Source organism: Canis lupus, chromosome 19 (assembly GCF_048164855.1).
Source record: "Canis lupus baileyi chromosome 19, mCanLup2.hap1, whole genome shotgun sequence".
NCBI classification, from domain to species: Eukaryota; Metazoa; Chordata; class Mammalia; order Carnivora; family Canidae; genus Canis; species Canis lupus.
The window spans coordinates 2,320,187-2,340,167 of NC_132856.1; the positions used below are offsets into that span (position 1 = coordinate 2,320,187).

The window sequence follows — 19,981 nt, forward strand, 5'->3', positions numbered from 1 at the left end:
ATGTCATAAATCACAGGACCTGGCATTCCCAAGTCTATCATTCTTCTAAGTCAAGGATTTTTCCAGAAAAAATTTTTCCAGAACTCCTCGCTTCTTGTTGACTGGTTCCTGGCTCTAACCTAGCTTTTTCAAGCTTGATCTCCCCCCTAAAACCTCCCTCACCACACACTAACTCCATGCTCTACTTTCCATCATACTGTATGGATTTTCAGATCTCTGCATTCCTAGTGTTAGTCCCACAGAAGTCTTTTTTGCCCATTCCTGTATGACACCAGTCTTGTGAAACTGGTCAAAGCTAGCATAGGCAAATTTCATAAATATTCCACATGTGCTTGACATAACTTGTCACGTTGAATACGATCTTCTTCCTCAGTTCATTAAACTGCGCTTGTCAATTGTATTATTCAAATCTATATTTTTACTGACTTTTTAATTTAAATTCTTGTTAGTTAACATATAGTACGTTTCAGAGGTAGAATTTAGTGATTCAACACTCAGTGCTCATTACATCACATACCCTCCTTAATGCCCATCACCCAGTTACCCCATTTGCCAACCCACATATCCTCCAGCAACCCTCAGTGTGTTTCCTATAGTTAACAATCTCATTTGCCTCCTTCTCTGTTTTCATCTTATTTTTCCTTCCCTTCCCCTATGTTCACCTGCTTTGTTTCTTAAATTCCACATATGAGTGAAATCATATGGTATGTCTTTCTCTGGTTGACATATTTTGCTTAGAATAATCTCTAGTTCCACCCACGTCATTGCAAATGGCAAGATCTCATTCTTCTTGACAGCTGAGTAATTTACTGACTTTTCTTGTTTGATCTAATTACTGAGGAATATTCAAATCCCTACTATAATACAGGATGTTGATTTTTCCTTGCAATTTTTTTTTCCCCAGTGGCCTGCAGCCCGGACAGTGGTTAAAATTCTTTGGGTGGATTATTTCCTTCCTCCTAAGAACAGAGCCAAGTTTCTTTGCTGCTTCTTTCTGAGAAGCAGAGTGTTTTACACCCCCCTCCCACGGGGATACAGCCCATTGGGGTCCCAGCTTTACACAAAGGTTTCCTGTTTGAAACTTCACCCGGGCAGGCCTGGGCTTTAAGGTTTTCTGCTTTATGCTGAGTGCAAAGCAAAACCCACTTCTAGGCTTCCCAGTTTCATCTGGGGTCCTATAAACCCTTGATTGTCTGTTTGTGGTGCTCAGCAACACAGTAACAAGTTTTTTAAAATTATTTTATGTAGAATTTTAGTTGAACCCATTGAAAGGATCATTCAGAGCCTCTCCAGACTGCTTCAAATCTTTGAAATCCTATTCCTCCCTCATGGTTCAGTTCAAATACAGCTGTTTTCACTAACTTCTGATCAATTAACCATCCCCACCCCATGCCCAGTGGAAATTAATAGCATCTTCCAGGTTTTCACCATGCTGTTCTACCCGGGTTATAGCAACTGCTACAACCAGCCTTGCTTTTTAGACAATTACGTTTGTATCTTTCTTTCCCCAATAAAAAGGCAACTTACTAACTGAATCAATCCTCTGTCAGGTCCTTAGGTCCCTAACCCCACCCCAGCCCTGCTCCACTCCCTGCCTTCAAAGAGGGGAGCAAAAGCCTCATCTATAGATATTCCCCAACTGCTTAACATTTTAAAATTTTTCATTTGAGACATATGCCTAGAAATTCTGACACAGAACTACCCAACCCTACTGTGGGACCCAGGAAATTTAACAAAAATCCCCTACCTCTGGACAAGCAGAGCAGGACTGATTCCATTTTGTGCTACACCCGCCACCTCCCGTATGACCCCCACATGACCTGCTTATTGCTTAAGGCGCTGCCCCACCCTAGTCAAGCCCCTGGGGACACCCTAATCGGAAATCGGCTCATAACAATGTAACCCCGCCTTGTGCCTGCCAAAACTGTGTGCCAATTCCGACCAAAGTGATAGGCCAGTTCAAATGGTCACTATAGGGTGAATCGTGATTCAACTGGCCACCTGCGTGTGGACCGATATGACTGTGCAACTTTCTGCGTATGTTACAATCCCACTGGCCCCCATAAAGCTGCTACGCCTCTTAGCCTTGGGGTCCAAGTCCCTGCTCCACTGTGTCGGGTATACTTGGACACAAGCTCGAGCTTGTAAATAAACCCTCGTGTGTTTGCATCGGTGTCGGCTCCTTGGTGGTTTCTCAGATTCGCAATCTTGGGCACAACACCTACAACAGTAGGTTAGTGGCTAACGTCCTGTTCCAGAGAGCACTAGGCTGCCTTCCTTGCACTGGGCAGCTCTATGGTATGCTCCTTAAGAAAACAGATCTTCCAAAAGGCCCTTGGGTGGGCCCCCATTTCAAGGGCCTGATGGATGCTGACAGGTGTGCAGATTCAAACGGACTCTCCTATCACCTGGTCACTTACTGAACTTGACTGATATGGACTGAATCATTTTCAACAATTTTAAGTTAGTTAGATTTCACATAATTCAGTATTGAAAACTTTTTAATATTGCTCTGAAGATCAACGCGGAGAAGGAATTCAAGCATGTATCTGACATGAGATACTAAAAGAGAGAGAGAGGCCCTGGGGGCTGTTGCCACTGCGAATCAGGGGAGGGAGGGGCCCGAGGCGGGCCTGCTGACTAGCTGGGCCCTGCGGGCCGCTTTCCCACCTGTGCGCCGGGCTTCGCGGCCAGCTCCCAAAGGCACTGCCGGGACACACCTCGGGGACACACCAAGCCCAGGCCCCCACTCCGGAGGGCCCCACTGTGTGGCCAGTTTTCATCACTAAGCAGCCACTTTTGGAGAAACAATGAAGAAAGAGGATAAAAACACTAGCAACCAGAATAGTTAACTTGGCTGACTGCGTGCCCGCAAGGTCCTTCAGGGGCAGCTGGCCTGGCATGGAGGACATCGGCCTTAGCTCACCTCACAGCGGTTCCGAGCTAAGGCGTCAAGGAGGCAGCCTGCCTGCCTCTCCAGCCAGCCGAGCCCGCGGGGCACATGCCCACTGCTGTCCTGTCTCCTCGTCTTCCTCATCTCTGTGCTGGGACAAAAGTCCAGCACTGGTCCCCATGCAGGAGAGCAGGTGCAGGAGCACCGACTCACTTTACCCGGGGGCCCTCTTGTCCCTGAGAGCAGGAAATGACAAGGAAACCCAGACAGCAGCAGTGCTAGCCTCAGCAGCCCTTCTGAGTGATGTCTAGTCCCGACGACTTTGTGATCTCCAGAGTCGTAAACACCTGTTCAAAAGGAAGAAAACCACACAAATTTAGATTTAGCCATCAATATTTAAGCCTTTAAGAAAACACATTCTGAATATTACACCTAGGTTAACCTTTAAAATATACGAACCAGTTACTCATACAAAATCTTCCTGACGATGTGCTTTAGGATAGCTTTTTTTTTTTTTAAATTATTTATCTATTCATGAGAGACACGGAGAGAGGCAGAGACACAGGCAGAGGGAGAAGCAGGCTCCCTGCGGGGAGCCCGATGTGGGACTCATCTCAGGACCCCAGGATCATGCCCTAAGCTGAAGGCAGACGCTCAATTGCTAGGCTACCCAGGCAGCCTTAAGATCGTTTTTCAAAGAACACCAACTAAAGGAGACAGAACATAAAGACTCCTAACTCTGGGAAACGAACTAGGGGTGGTGGAAGGGGAGGAGGGCGGGGGTGGGGATTAATGGGTGACGGGCACTGGGGGGCACTTGACGGGATGAGCACTGGGTGTTATTCTGTATGTTGGCAAATTGAACACCAATAAAAAATGAATTTATTAAAAAAAACAACTGACATCAATAAAAACAAAGCTATCTCCGTACCTCACCACAGGTGGGATGAATTCCAATGGTATCATCAAGTAGCTGCTTTGTGAGCCCACATTTCATTGCGGCAGCAAACCCCTGGGTAACCTCACCGGCATTGGGTCCGAGAACATGGAATCCTATCACCCGATACTTGAATATGCAAACATAAGAAAGAGAAGCCCCGTGGGTTAATGATCTGAACAGGAATCTATTTATTGCAAGTTCACAGTTAACATTTACAGCAGCTACTACAGAAAAAGAACTCTAATGCTGAACAGAGCAGAGAACATTATCACAAAGCCAAACCACTGTAAGAATCTGTTAAATGAGCCAGTAAATGCATATCCAGAGTTAATTTGCACTCAAATTTACTAGAACAAGCAATTTACCCACCGCATGAAGGAGTTCATTAGTATGATGTAAATTTCCAAATTATGCTGAGATCTTGCTAAACAACAACATAACAAATCTGAATTAAAGTCCAAGGCTGGAATAAGTCTAAGGCATCAGGGTCGGGAACTGCCGCGGCTCCTGGCCCAGGAAGCAAGCTGCCTGGGCTCCTAAGGTAAGTAGGCAGCGATCAGGTGTAGCCAGAGGGGGCTTTTACTGGGGAGCGACCAGGCGCAGGGGAGGAGCTGACCCACCAAGACAGGGGTGGGGGTTGGGGAGCCTAGATCCAGAGTGTATTTCCAGAGTAACACTGCATTTTAGGCTGTCCAGGTTTTTTTCATCAGGCTCTAGTCTTCAATCTGATGTTCAACAGTGAAAGTGCTCAACAGATGGAAGGCAGGAGGGCAGATGGGAGACCTGTGCCACCTGATTCTGGAGGGAAAACAAAGCATGCCCAACCTCGGGCACATCTACAGGTGGGCACTCACGGAGGGCTCTGGGAGCAGCGTGTCTCAGAGGGCTGGCCGTCACAGGAGGCGACAGGAGCCCCGGGTGAAGAGCAGGAGTTCCGGGCCCCGAGGAAGGCCCCTGAACCGGAATCTCTGAGATGGGTACTGTGGAGCAAAGTGGGGAAGGGGGGCGGCCCAGGGAAACAAAGGACCTCTGATGAAAATATGCACTTCTAAGCAGGTGTGCAAGGGCCGTGGAGGGTGAGTTCGGGGAGTGGTAAGGGACAGAGGCAGGTGTCCCAAGAGGAGTGGGCAGTCCTTGAAATTACGCCTCAGGCCCAAGGGTCCACACCCCTGTTGAGAGGATAGAAACATCCTGGCTCTACCAATCAGCCTAATGCTGCTCACAGCAGGGGGCAGCAGTGCAGGGAGACCATCTCCATGGGCTCCCTGTGGAAGAGCCACCTGCAGCTGGCACAACGGTAAGCTTGGATGGCTTCCGTTGTTCGCAGTCAGAATGAGCACCATGCAGCCAGGGCCACCGGCAGAGAGCACAGCTGGGAACGTGACACAGCCCTGCAGCGTTTCCGGGGTGTCTGACCAATATCCCCTCCACTGCCTGGCATAGCTGTGCAAGAACCAAGAACTATGTTCTAGGGCTCTGGGTGCCTTCACCGCTCAGGCAATGAGGCATGTGCTAACTGGCCATGAGCCTGTGACACCTGTTTGCTGTTACACTTAAAATTCGGTGGATTCAGAAAGATGACCACCACTCTGTAAACTTTATACAAGTATCAGTTATGGCTGTTCATACTTACCTAATTTTACAGTTCATCTCCCAGGTTACGAATTCTTAAAAAGGGATGAACCAGGCCCTACTGCTTTCTACACTGTGTTCTTTCCAAAACAAGTCATAAATAAGCTATGCTTTCAACTACGATAATGAAGGTGCCTGTTATCAATTTCATGCTCACCTTAATAACGGGGAAGGCAGAGAGCCTCTGCCCACCAGCTCTCCACCCCACTGATTCTTCTTTAACGAAAGCCTTCATTAGGAACCAGTTAATTAACTACTTTCACTTCATGCAAGCATCTCGTTCTAAAGGCTCTTTAACACACATTCGGTCAATTTTCAAAATGCACACACACCCTACGTTTTACTAGTTGATGACCCAAACTTTCACAGATCATCTGGTTCTACACTGCCAGGTCAGAGAGCTTGAGAGGAGACAACTTTCAATGATTTTTTTTTTTTTTTGAGAAGATATTAGTGAGCCTCAATTACAATCTGTTACTTGTTCAACTTCCACAAACACATGGACTGGGTAACAATTTGAAGGACGTCTGTTTTGCCCTGAAAGCCGTCTTTAAAGAGATGATTCAAACCCAAATACTGGATTAAAAGCAACAGTTTAAAATGACAGCTTTTTAAGTTCTAATCTTATTACATACGTTGTCCAATTTATTGCAAATTATCTTTGCGTAACAAGTATTGTTGTCTCTGCCGGCCACTGTCCATTCAAGAGGCCAGAACAAAGTATGATACACCTGCAAGACAAAGGAGAAATAGGCCAAGATTAATGTCTGTGAAAAACACTCCCTGAGGGCAGCCCAGGTGGCTCAGCGGTTTAGCATCGCCTTCAGCCCAGGACGTGATCCTGGAGACCCGGGATTGAGTCCCACATCAGGCTCCCTACATGAAGCTTGCTTCTCCCTCGCGCCTGTGTCTCTGCCTCTCTCTCTCATGAATAAATAAATAAAATCTTTAAAAAAAAAAAAAAAGAAAGAAAGAAAACCACTCCCTGATACACTCTTTAATTATATAAAGATGATAATCTCTAGAGCAGTTGTCACAACTTTAAAGTTTCATGATCTCGACTTTATGGGTCTACTGGAAGCATCTGGGCCACCGCTCCCAAAATACCACCTGCACAAGTGTGTCGACCTTTTTTATTGTTCTGCTGTTAGTCCAAGAAATCTCCTTATTAATTCAATTTTCAAACATTTCTAGAGTACTACTCTCCAGGGCAATGCAGTAGGCCCTATGTCACTGGAGAAGGTGCACAAAGACCTAGATTTGGCTTCAATGAATTTACAACCTGCCTACAAGGTTTGTAGTCACACCAAATCTAAGAGAAGCAGAAGAAATAAAATAGTCCCGGCCATTCAAGGAAATTAAGAACACTACCTCTGCTACTTGAGAGCCCTCACTCCAGCTCTCTGAGTGCATCCTCTAAGGTGCCTCGATTTGGCCTGGTCAGCGAGGAATGAACATGGACAAAGTGCAACACATGCTCCACTCGTGGGGGTTACATTTCCTAAGCCTGTTCCTCCTAATTGCTCCACACAGAAGGCAAGGGATTAATGTCTGCTGCCAGGATAAGAAATGAATTCCAAACTAAAATCCACAGTGGAAGGATTTAAATACTGATTCTTTGTTCTTTAATAGGATTATGTATTTTATATTTTGAATTATGTCTTTATTGTTTTTATAAAAATACAAGGTTATAAGAATTATGCAGTGCAGAAAGTTACAAAGAAAGTAAAAACAAAACAAAACAAAAAACTACCATCCAGAAATAAACATTTTACATGTTAGGGAAGCATCAATTGTTGGTGCATAGGTAATAAAAATGAAATTTTATTTATTTATTTAGATGTTATTTATTTATTTGACAGAGAGAGCGCATGCACAAGAGCACAAGCAGGGGCAGAGGGAGAAGCAGACTCCTGCTGAGCAAGGAGCCTGATGTGGGGCTCGATCTCAGGACCCTGAGATCATGACCTGAGCAAAAGGCAGGCCTTAACTGACGGAGCCACCCAGGAATTTTTATTTAAAAGATAACAGAGAACACGATTATTTGTAATTAAAATCATTAGATTTAACTTGTATTTAATGGAAGAGAAAAGTCTTTCACATATTTTAATACAAACTTTTCAATCTCTGTGGCTGTTAGGAATAGAAGATAAAGGTTTCTTTACCTCAAGATAGTATTTCCTAAAAGACAAGTTAAGAAAAGAAATGGTGAAAATTCAGGTTTCAAACAAGATTTTCTAAACCGCAAGCCTGTTTCTGACTTGCTCTATGCCACCCAGCTATACAGAATATGAAGTACTCTTAGAACTCAATAAAAAAGACAACTCAATCTTTAAAACGGCAAAGGAGCTAAGTAGGTATTTGTCCCAAAAAAGGTGTACAACTAGCCTGTAAAGCCAGGAAAAGACACCCAATATCATTAGTCACCAGGGAAATGTAAATGGAAACCAAAAAGAGATGTAGCAGTTTCCCAGAGCTGCTCCAACACATTGCCACAAACCTAGTGGCTTAAAGCAAACGTTTATAATCTTGCAGTTCTGAAGGCCAGAAATCTGAAATCAAGGTGTCTGCAGAGCCAGGCTCCTTCCAAAGGTTCTAAAAGGAGAATTCCTTGCCCTTTAGTTTCCGGTATCTCTGGGTGTTCCTTGGCTTGGGGTGAAAACTTCAATCTCTGCTTTTGTTTTCACATGGCCTTATCTTCTGTTATAAGGACACTTGTCCTCGGGTATAGGACACTTGTCCTCGGGTATAGGACCAGAAAATCCAGGACAATCTCATCTCAAGATTCTTAATTCTACCTGCAAAGAAAGACCCTTTTTCCAAATAAGGTCACATTCACTGGTTCCAGGGGCTAGGCTGTGGACATATCTTTTTGGGAGTCACCATTCAACCCACTATAGATAGCTATAATCAAAAAAGACAGACAATAACAAGTGTCGGTGAAAATGTGGAGACACCGGAACCCTCACACATTGTTGCCAAGAAGGTAAAATGTCTTCTGCCTTGAAGAACAGCCTGCCTGTTCCTCAAAAAGTTCAACAGAGAATCTCCCTGTGACTCAGTAATCCTACTCTTAGGTATAGACTCAAGAAAATGGATAGCATTCTGTCCACACAAGAACTTGTACAGGGATGCATATGGCAGCTTTACTCTCGACAGCTCAGAAGTGGTAGTAGTCCACATGTCTGTCAACTGGTGAATGGAATAAAATGTGGTATTATCTATATAAGGGATTATTAATCAGCAAAAAAAGAAATGAATATTGTGGCACATGCCTCAACAAGGATGAATCTTGGAAACTAGCTTATGTGAGGAGAAAGAAGCCGGTCACAAAGGACCACGTACTAAATGATGCCACTTACAGGAAATGCCCACAACAAGCAGATCTAGAGAGGGGATAGAGGAAAACAAGGAGCAACTGCTAACAGGTGCCAGGTTTCTTTCTGGGATGATGAAAATGTTCTCAAAGTGATTGTGGTACTGGTCATACAACTCTGAGAAGATACTAAAATCCACTAAACTGCACACTGTAAGTGGTTATGGTTTATGTCTTATGCCGCAGTAAAGCTATTTTTTAATGAAACTATTCAGATCTGAGTCACATAGTAAACTATGGTTATTTTACTCTCATGAACTTTTAATTTTCTATGGAAATGAAGACTCTCTTGTTTTGCCATAGACTTAATTTTTCCTGCACCCACCCTGATTTATCCCAAAGTCTTTCCAATTACTTAGGTCTTGCTTTCTTTTTTTCCCCCCTTTATTTCTTTTAACAATGTTTCAAGGTTTAACCATCTTGGTTACATTTATTAAATTTATTCTTAAGTATTCCTCATGCTGTTGTGATTGTTTTTAAATTTCCTTTTTGGAGCGCTCATTGCAAGTACATAGAAATACAACTGATTTTTGTGTGTTTTCATGCCCTGCAACTTTGCTAAATTCATTTAGTTCTATTATGGGCTGAATTATGTCACACTCTCAAAATAAATTTGTACTTTGAAATCCTAACTCCTAATATTCCAGAATGTAACCATATTTGGATAGGGTCATTAAAGAGGTAATTAAAATGAAGTCATTAGGGTGTCCCTAACCCAACATGACTGTGTCCTTACAAGAAAAGAAAATTAGGACACAGACGCTCAGAGGGAAGGTGATGTGAACATATAGGGAAAAGACAGCCATCTACAAACCAAGGAGGGGGCTGAGATACCCTTTGGTCATGGCCCACAGAAAGAGCCACCTCTACTGACACCCCTGGTCTCAGATTTCTAGCTTCTAGAACTGAGAAAATAAAAGCCTGTCTTTCACATATATAGACACTTTTCCCAAGAAGACATCCAGATGGCTAACAGACATGTGAAAAGATGCTCAACATCACTCAGCATCAGGGAAATACAAATCAAAACCACAATGGATACCACCTCAAGACAGTTGAGAATGGTGAAAATTAACAAGACAGGAAACAACAGATGTTGGCGAGGATGTGGAGAAAGGGGAACCCTCTTGCACTGTTGGTGGGAATGTGAACTGGTGCAGCCACTCTGGAAAACTGTGTGGAGGTTCCTCAAAGAGTTAACAATAGAGCTGCCCTATGACCCAGCAATTGCACTGCTGGGGATTTATCCAAAGGATTAAAAAAATGCTGATTTAAAGTGGCACATGCACCCAAATATTTATAGCAGCAATGTCCAGAGTAGCCAAACTATGGAAAAAGCCATAGTTGATGGAAAAATGGAAAAAATGTCCATCAACCGACAAATGAATAAAGATGTGGTAAATACATTTAATGGACTATTACTCAGTGATCAGAAAGAATGAAACCTTACCATTTGCAATGACATGGATGGAACTAGAGAGTATTATGCTACAGAGAATAAGTCAGAGAAAGACAAATATCATATGATTTTACTTGTATGTGGAATTTAAGAAACAAAACAGACAAACATGGGGAAGGGAAGGAAAAATAAAGTAAGATGAAAACAGAGGAGGCAAACCATAGAAGACTTAAATATAGAGAACACCCTGAAGGTTGTTGGAGCAGGGATGGGCTAAGTGGGTAATGGGCACTAAGGAGGGCACTTGTTGGGTGAGCACTGGGTTTACATGCAACTGATGAATCATTAAATTCTACTCCTGAAAGCAATACTATACTATATGTTAACTAACATGAATTTAAATCTTTAAAAACATCTTTCATTTATGGCCTTATTCACGTTAAGAAGGTTCCCTTTTAATTCCTAGTTTATTATTTTTTTTTTATCACGAGTGCTAAATTTTGTCAAATGCTTTTTTTGCATGGAGATGATCATGTGTTTTTTTTCCCCTTCATTCTATTATATGATATACTACATTGACTGATTTTCATATGTTGAACCATTCTTGCATTCTGGGAATAAATACCATTTAGTTATTATATATAATCCTTTTTGGTTCCTTTTCACAATTTCTCTTTAATGATATTTTGTTCAGATACGGTTTTCCTGATTTCCTTTAGTTATTTGTCCACAATTTCCTTTAGCTCACTGAATACATTTTACATTGATTTAATAGTTGATTTAATGTCTTTGTCTAATAATTCCGAAGTCTGCGCTTCTTCTGGAATGATTTCTGTCAAATTCTTTTTTTCCTGCAAATAGGTCATTCTTTCCTTTTCCTTTGTATGTTGCTATGAGTTGGACTGTGTCTTCCCAAAATTCATATGTTGAAGTCCTAACCCACAGTATCTTAATATGTGACCTTATTTAGAAATAAGATCATTGTATATGCAATTAGTTAATATAAGGTCATTCTAGAGTAGGGTGGTTCTCATAACCCACTATGAATGTTGTCTTACAAAGAGAGAAAATTTTGGATACTCTGATACACTAACAGAGAATCCCACATGAGGATAAAGTAAAGTCTCCAAGCCATGGAATGACAAAGATTGCTAGCGAAACACCAAAAACTAGGAGAGAGGAATGGGACAGATTCTTCTTCACAGAAACCAAATGGAAACAACCCTGTCAACACCTTGATGTTGGACTTTTAGCCCCTAGAACTGTGAGACAGCAGAATGCTGTGGTCTAAGCCCCCAATTTGTGGCACTTTATTACGGTAGACCTAGTGAACCAATATATATGCTCTGTTGTTGTTTGTCTTGAGTATTATAATATGGTAACCCTGGAAATGACATATTTCCACCTCAGAGATTGCTGTTTTTTTGTTTGTTGAGAGCTGGAGTCATCTGACTTTTCCAAGCTGTTTCTGCATACTGTGTATTCACTGTTGCGGTTTCTGTCCATTGTCTCTGAGGTCACCCAGGGACCTGACAACGATGTCCTTAAATGTCTGACTTCCAAAATGGGGGAGAAGAGAATATTCTCTCTTGAAGTCTCACCGCAGCAGGGAAGCCACTTCAGCTTATGGAGGCTGGTGCCAATTTCTCAGCAATCAGAAGCAGGGACCGGCAGTCAAAACACTGCCCCAATTTCTGGAGGACAAAGTCCTTGCTGCCCAGTCTGGCACCAGCAAGCTGCACCAGGAACAGAGACCACCAACCTGCCAACTGCTCACCACGGTGCTAGGTCCGTGGGACATTGGGCATTACTGAAACATGGAAATCCACCATAGTCTTCCAGCCTCGTCCTCTAGCTCTCCTCTGGGCGCTGAAAATACTCAACTAGATTCCAGAGTTCTAGAAGAACTGCTTCAAACACTTCCTGCCAGCTCAGTTTGTTGTCTTAGTGAAGGGATAGATTCCTGGAGCTTCCTACTTCACCATTTTCCATAATATCACGCCTGTTCATCCATCTTTATTGTTGGGTAGTATTCCCATTCATGTATACATAGAAATGAAACTAAGTCTTCATTTCTCTGGGATAAATGCTCATCCAATGGGTTTTTAATTTCTGATACCATATTTTGCATTTCCAACAGGTATCTGTTGTTTCTCTAAATGTTACTTCTGAAGGTACGTCCTATTTTCTGTTCACGAGTGTAAATACATTCTTTCTTGCACATGTACACAGTCTGTTTCTTTTGAGTCCTTTGATTGTCTGTTCATATTAAATGTTGGGGATTTATTTGTTTGTTTGTTTATTTATTTATTTATTTTTAAATGGGAATTTAAAAGATGTTTAATTTGGGGAGGGTCATGAAACTATTCTTAATCTTGATTCTAATGATGGTTTTCACAAGTGTTTCAACTCATAAAACTACACACACACAATCTTCATCTTGTTATATGTAAATTATGCCTCAATGTTGTTTTTCCAAAGTTTGAAAGTTCATTTTCATAGCTTATTGAATTTGAATTTCACTGTCCCATTATCTAATCTTGAAGTTTATTTGGGGACCCTTTATCAGTATCTTTAGGTGTTTTGGAGCTTGTCAGAGTCCCCTGAGAAATCAGACTCTAACCAACCTCTGGCCAGAGAAGGGTAAAGGGCCGGTTGCCAGAGTTCTGGGAACTCAGTGGAAGAAGGGTAAAGATTCAGTATATATTTGCTTAACTTGAGTATTGTGCTGAATCCCGCCTTCACTTGATAACACTGCTCCCTAGTCAGGAGGTCTTTGGTTTCAACCATCTCCATAAAATAACCTTCTAAATATTTGCCAGTGTATGGAGAGTGTCAAGAGGTGACACTCTCACTGTTTCTTAAAGGATCTTTGGTCTGCTTGTCAGCTGGCCTCCTACCTCACCTCCAGACGTACACGGTGTTACCAATTTTTGAGCCTTTGTGGACTCTGATGTAAAGCCAAATTGGTTTCTTGACTTTTCCCTTACCAGCTTATAATCTTTTTTTAATCCGTTGGGTTACTTATCACTCATCTATTTGGGTTTTTTTCCCCAAAATGTCATCACTATTTTGTCTCCTTTACTATCCCTCTATCCTTCAGAGATTATTTTTAAAGGCAGATCTCTTTCCCTCAGAAGTTTATTGACTTCATTCTATTGTCTTTGGCACTGAATGTCATTATGAAAAAGCCTGGGGCCAGGCTGGTTCATTGCCCTTATGAATAACTAGCTTAACTAGAACGTGTCTGTGTCACTGGTTTCTTTTAGAAAATGGTAAGTTATTCTTCAATATTAGGTGTTTTCTTCTACTATATCTCAGAATACCACTTCTGTACTACTTGTTAGGTTTTTTACTGCAGAGTATGAGTTATATTTATATTGGACCATCCTTGCCTACCCTTCCTCCTTCCCCTCCTTCTCCTCCTTCCTCTTCTCCTTCTTTTCCTCTTCCTCCTCCTTTTTCTTCCTCTTCTTCTCTTCTTCTTTTTCATCCCCTTCCTTTTCTTTTTTTTCTTCTTCCTCTTTTTCTTCTTCATCCCCTTTCTCCTCTTCCTTTTCTTCTTCTTCCTCTTCCTCCTCCTTCTTCTTCCTCTTTTTTTTAGAGAAAGTGAGAAGGGGAGGGGCAGAGGAAGAGGGAGAGAGAGAGAAAATCTTAAGCTCCATGCTGAGCTTGATCTCATGACTCTAAGATGATGACCTGAGCAAAAATTAGGAGTCGAACATTTAACTGACTGGGCCCCACCCCAGAGCCCCTATCATCTTTCTCTCAACTTTTCTTATATAACTAACTTTCTTCTCAGTCATCTTCTTCTTTTGATTCCAATGTATTTGGTAGTTTAGGGTAGTTCAGTGGTTTGATTCTCAAATGTGACCTTAACAATCTGTGCAGGTGTTACTCTCCTGCTCCCCGCTTCCATGGAACAGGTATTCACCAGGAAGAGAGCCTGGGATTGTTTACTCAGGAGAAATCCTGGTGTCTCTTTCTCATCTCTATCTCTTCTCCTAAGGGCAGTATCAGGCATGGAATCACTGCACCAGGGAAGAACACACGGTTTCTTTTTATCTGTCTCCTTTGGGTGACATTTCTCCAAGTGTTGGCAGGGCTGTTTAGCCTGGCCTTTTCCATATCATAGTAACAAGCAAAGGAAACTACAAGTCCACAGACTGTGCCACAGGAAAGAACATGGGGAGTTTTTAGAACAAACATTAGACCAGTGTGACTGGACTACTATAAGCAGGACATACAGCAGCATGAATGGCTTGATTACACGATGCCTCTTCTCACAAACAGTGAGGAGTTCAGATCGTACTGAGCCCTGGGAAATCACTGAAAAGCTTTATGCTGGGAAGTGGCATAACTGGTGTGTATTTTTAAAAGTTCCTCTGGCTGATGTGTGATGACCAGATGGGAGTGGGCTAAGAGCAAATGCAAGGGAGACGAGGAGGAAGGCTACAGGCAAGAGATGATGGTGGACATGGGACGAGGAGGGCAGGGATGGAAATAAGTAGGTACACACATAACATACTCGGGGGGTAAAAGTGATAGCACTTCCTGGTAAGCTGACTATTGATGTTGACCAACAAGGAGGGATTAAGGATAGCTTTCAGTTGCACCAGCATGGAGAGAGGGTCTTACTGGGTACCCAAAATCTCATTAGATTCACAAAGGAATTCATATTAAAACAAGTTAAAACCTTGGTGCTAGATACTCAACAATTTTGTATTAAGTCAGGCCAGCAATGAGCAGCAAATCAGCACAGCCCTACATTTCAGCCCCTTCAGGAACTACCTTTTTATTATACTGTGCTGTGGCATTATGCTGCAGGACTGCACTTCAGGATCTAATAAGAAACAATTCTATAAAACCCATCATCATATTCACTAAGGGGATATTTTAAGGCCATTTTTCACCATATCTCCATGCCCCTTTTGTAGAAACTTGGGAAATCTCTCTCAGTTCTCCCTCTTCTAGTCAGGTAGTAGGACACATGGAGGAAGATTTTTAGGTTAATTCTAAAGCAAATCTATGTGACTTTACGGCACGAATTCTGTGAACCGGCAAATTCGCCTTTCTTCTAACACCAATCATAATTTTTCCTACCCACATTTTCTTCCCACCTTGATTTCTTCACTTTGAAAAAATTTTATATATGTATTTTTGAGAGGCTTCCTCAAATCTCTTTATAATAGGAATTTTTAAAAATAACAATAAATCAAATTTCTGCTCCTGTTAAACACAATAAATATATCATTATAACAATATAGAAGAAAAGGTTAGTTGATCTGCAGTGAGGCTTAGGAAGAAGACCCTAAAGTAATCCCACAAACCTAGGGGACTTTTTTCCTATAAAGATATTCCTATGTCTGGGGTATAGTTTTCTACAGGCTTCCTCTCATGTGCCCTGCCTTTCTATCTTAATTTCTCATTAATTTCAAAAGATTTAGAACTAAGTGTTAAATCCATAACTGTTACCATCGATTTTCCAAGACTCAAGTAAAAGTTCATCACTGCAGGAGAAAAAAAAAATGGCTCATTATTACAAAGAATTAATTGTAAACCCTGATCAAGTCATGTCCTCTAAAACATACATTTCTCATCGAAAACAATAATCTAAAATAACATCATAAAGTTTTAATTATGCATTTTCCCACTACTGGAATGTAAATAAGAGCTTCAGTTAGTCATCAGGCCATTTAACTAGTACTATGATTTCAAGAAAATGCCAGTAATTGACGTGATGTCAAGGGAGAGGAATACAATCCTCTTGTGCTGAAAACATCAAGTACTAATAACCCTCCAACTCTTTTTATTTCTCTCTATCCCTCCTATGTTGGAAGGGTGTGCAGAAAAAGCCACTCAAACTAACCATCAAATTATAATGTAAGACAATACTTATAATGTAATACAAGAAGAGATGGGACAGGGGTAAAGGAGAGGTGGAAATAAATGTGTGCAAAGGAAATCTTTTTTGGGAATCTGACAGCCCACAGCCCGCAACAGGGTGACAACCTTGGGAACTGCCCACCCTCCCCACCCTGAGCCCCTTAACAATGCAGGCTCCCCAGGACCATGTTGATGTGACAGGAGCTCTGGCCATGCTGAATGGAAGTGGGTGGATGGCTGATCCAGCTCGGACCAATCAGATATCCTCTTCCATAATTTAGAATTGAGACTGAGAGGTAGCAAGTCCTCCTAAGACCAGAATTATTAGATAAACTCGTTTGTAGAAAAAAGGGCCTATTTTGGTTGCTATGTGCATTCCAGAGGCAAAGTCTGTGTGCAGAAACAGAAGAATGAGCTGCACGCATACATGAACTGAGATGATCTTGCAGTTCCTAGTTCTCATCCTTTCCTAAAGCCTTGATACACTCCTGAATTCCAGAGAGTCTTATAAGCACCTTCGTATATAAGCTTACTCAACTAGACATTTACCACTTGTAACTCAAAAGTCCTAGTGCATACATCATTTGTTCCCCTTTCCCCAACTGTATTATTATTATTAGCTAAAGAGATAGGGCTTAAATCACTTAATTTCTAATTTTCCTAAAATAGGAATAGGATTTCCTACAATCTAACCATTACAGTAACTTACAAAACAAAAAGTTTCTGCAAAGCCAGTTGATGAGAAATTCTGAAAAAGTAAGCAGCAAAACACAATCTTACTTCGAGATTCTCTTTTTTATACATTTCAATAGCTTTCTCTTCAGATAATCCACAGCAGCCATATTCCAAAGGAGTAAACACTGTAGTTGGAACATTTACATAATCACACTGAAAGATAAACAAATTACATCTGCTTATTTTGTGACACTTTTCACAGCAAAACTCTACATTTAAGTATATTTATAAAAAGAAAATAAATAAGTCTGGTTCAGTGTGACTGATTCTTCCATTTTACTGCTTTAGGGAAATTTGTAGTTACACTCAAAGTATGGGGTGAGCCCAATTCCAGGGCAGAGACCACACCCTGGGCAGTGTGGACCAGCAGGACCAGCTCTCCCAGAGCCCCAGCCTGACTTCCATTCTTTTTTTTTTTTTTTTAAGATTTTATTTATTTATTCATGAGAGACACACACACACACAGAGGCAGAGACACAGGCAAAGGGAGAAACAGGCTCCTGTGTGGGGAGCCCAACGTGGGACTCAATCCTAGGTGCCCAGGATCACACTCCAGGCCGAAGGTGGCGCTAAACTGCTGAGCCACCCGGGCTGCCCCTGACTTCCATTCTAAAACTGAGCAGCAGAGGCAGAGATGGTGCCCCTTTTTGCCTCAACAGACACTCTGTAAAATGTTTTCTTTCCATCTCCATGATTCCAGACCCTGCTCCCCTGGAGTACTTCTACTAGGTGACCAAGAACTATGCCATTTCATTGGAAGCCGAGACCACTCTTGGCCATTCACATAACTGTGTGCCACAGAGATGCGCAAAGAAGCAGTTTAACAGCGCTGGACCGGGTGACTGCCCTGGACCACCAAGGGGAGATGACATGTGTAGTAGGGGGCTAACAGAGGGGCCAGGATCTCCTAAGTCCTGGGGTTCTGACAGAACTCCCACAAAGCCTGTATCAGGCTAAGGCAGAGCATGAGCGGACACGCCGGGAGGCTGAGGCCCTGACCCTATTTGTGGCTTCCGGCAGCTCTATGCACCTGCCCGTGGGAAAGTGTGAGCACAGGTGGCACCCTTGGCTGGAAGGGAGGGTCTTTGTGATGGCCTGGAGAACTGGAGCACACGGGGGCAAGCATCACTAAAACGGCAGCAGGCAGGAGCAGAGAAAGGGTGGAGGGGGCACCCAGAGAGGAGGGTCACCAGGCCTGCCCATCCACAGCCCCAGAAGGGCTGCCACTGCCCACATGTCCCCCAACCCTGCCACCAGGGTGTAGGTGATTACGTCAAGGGTGACCTCTAACCCACAGACAGCTAATGCACAAGCTGGCCAGACATCTATGCAGAAAAAGGTGAACTACATCAATCAAATTCTCCCATTTATAGGAAAATGAGCTAGAAGCAGAGGAAAAATCCCCCAGTGGTAGTGGAACCAGAAGAAATGCACCTGTGGAGCTGTGGTCACGTCAGACTAACCGAAGAGCCCCCTGCAAACCGCTTTGTGTACCAGGGCCCAGGTCAGCCGTACCCGACACAGTTCTAGCTCTAAAAGAAGGATGGCCCAGCCCTAACTCGGCTCTTGTTTGAAGTCACTACGTGTTTCAACTCCCTAAATTGTAGGATCCTTGTAAGAAACCCTCTCAGTCTGCCTAGTGGGAGTTTCCATTTGTTGTTACCCCAAACAAAAACAAAGTCAGGCACCACCAGGTATCCCTACATCAATGATGTTGATTATGTACAACATACATCAGCCTAGAATCTCGAACTTAGATGCTCTAATACCACGTCACATTTGCTAACCTGCAAATCGTAGGGAAGCCAAGCATTTTTCTTTTTTCCAACATGGCTAGAAAAAAAAAATCATATAACCATAGGGATCACCTTAGTATTTTCTGACTTCTGTTAGGCCCACAAATACTCATCAATCCTTTTACAGTTGACCCTTGAACAATGTGGGGGTTGGGGTGCTGACCCCCCATGCAGTCAAACATCCATATACAACTTTTGACCTGCCAAAAAAACCTTAATGGCCCACCACTGACTGGAAACAGTTGATTTAACACATATTTTTAAGTTATACATATTGTATATTATATTTTCACAATAAAATAGAGAAAAGAAAATGTTACTAAGAAAATCATAAAGAAGAGAGAATACATTTATAACACTGTATCGTGTTTATTGAATCCACATGTAACTGGACCCACACAGTTCAAACCCAAGATGTTCAAGGGTCAGCTGTACTGACCAGCAGCTGACCCTCTGACCCATGGCTTTTTTTTTTTTTTTTGACCCATGGCTTATTACAGAGGAAGCCTCATTCTCAACAGATGCCTCTGTCTTCCGTTCCCTATCAATTAAGAATAATCAATAGGAAATTCCTCAATGTTCCTTCCTTTCACCTAAAACATTTTCTCTACATTTTAAGCCATGTCCCCACCTGAAGTTGACTTCATCTAGCCCTCCCCATAGCCTTCCTTCTAGTTCTATACCTTTAAGATCTTTCTTTCTTCATACCCTAAACACACTGCTGCATCTTCAGATCTCTCTGCCCCACTGCCACCTCAATTCACATCTTAAAGCATTAGGCAACTACTCTGCCTCCATGCACCCTGATGTGCTAATTGCATTGCCCTACTGTATGTTCAGCACCCTGGGCCCACCCTTTGATGCCGCCCGCCTCCAGCAATGCCTCCATATATGTTCAAGGTCTTCCTTCATGACCTTACAAAGCACCTAGAGTAATAAAATAAGCAGAATGCAGCATCCTTTATGAAGACTATGTACTTAAAACACGTCACCTGAACCTAATCATGCAAAACAATCAGAGAAACCCAGAATAGGAGACATTCTACAAGGAAAGTAGCCTGGACTCACCAAAAATCAAAGTCACACAAAAATAAAACAAGCAGGTAAATTAAGGCAGGGGACCCATTTCAGATTAAAAGAGACTTAAGGGGAGCCCCGGTGGCTCAGCAGTTTAGCACTGCCTTCGGCCCAGGGTGTGGTCCTGGAGACCCGGGATCCAGTCCCAGGTCAGGCTCCCTGCTGGAATGGAGCCTGCTTCTCCCTCTGCCTGTGTCTCTGCCTCTCTCTTTCTCTCTCTGTATGTCTCTAATGAATAAATAAATCT

At 42.6% G+C, this 19,981-nt stretch overlaps 1 protein-coding gene across 1 annotated transcript in view; it reads right to left on the reverse strand.

Moving 5' to 3' along the window:
• Window positions 1-2,483: 2,483 nt before the first annotated feature.
• TXNRD3 (thioredoxin reductase 3) overlaps window positions 2,484-19,981 on the reverse strand; it is a 52,352-nt gene continuing 34,854 nt past the window's right edge. The window contains exons 13-16 of the mRNA XM_072784856.1: window positions 16,907-17,014; window positions 6,101-6,196; window positions 3,825-3,959; window positions 2,484-3,240 (exon numbers count right to left, since the gene is read on the reverse strand). Coding sequence (XP_072640957.1) covers window positions 3,178-3,240; window positions 3,825-3,959; window positions 6,101-6,196; window positions 16,907-17,014 — 402 coding nt within the window. The 3' untranslated portion in view covers window positions 2,484-3,177. The remainder of the gene's footprint in view (window positions 3,241-3,824; window positions 3,960-6,100; window positions 6,197-16,906; window positions 17,015-19,981) is intronic.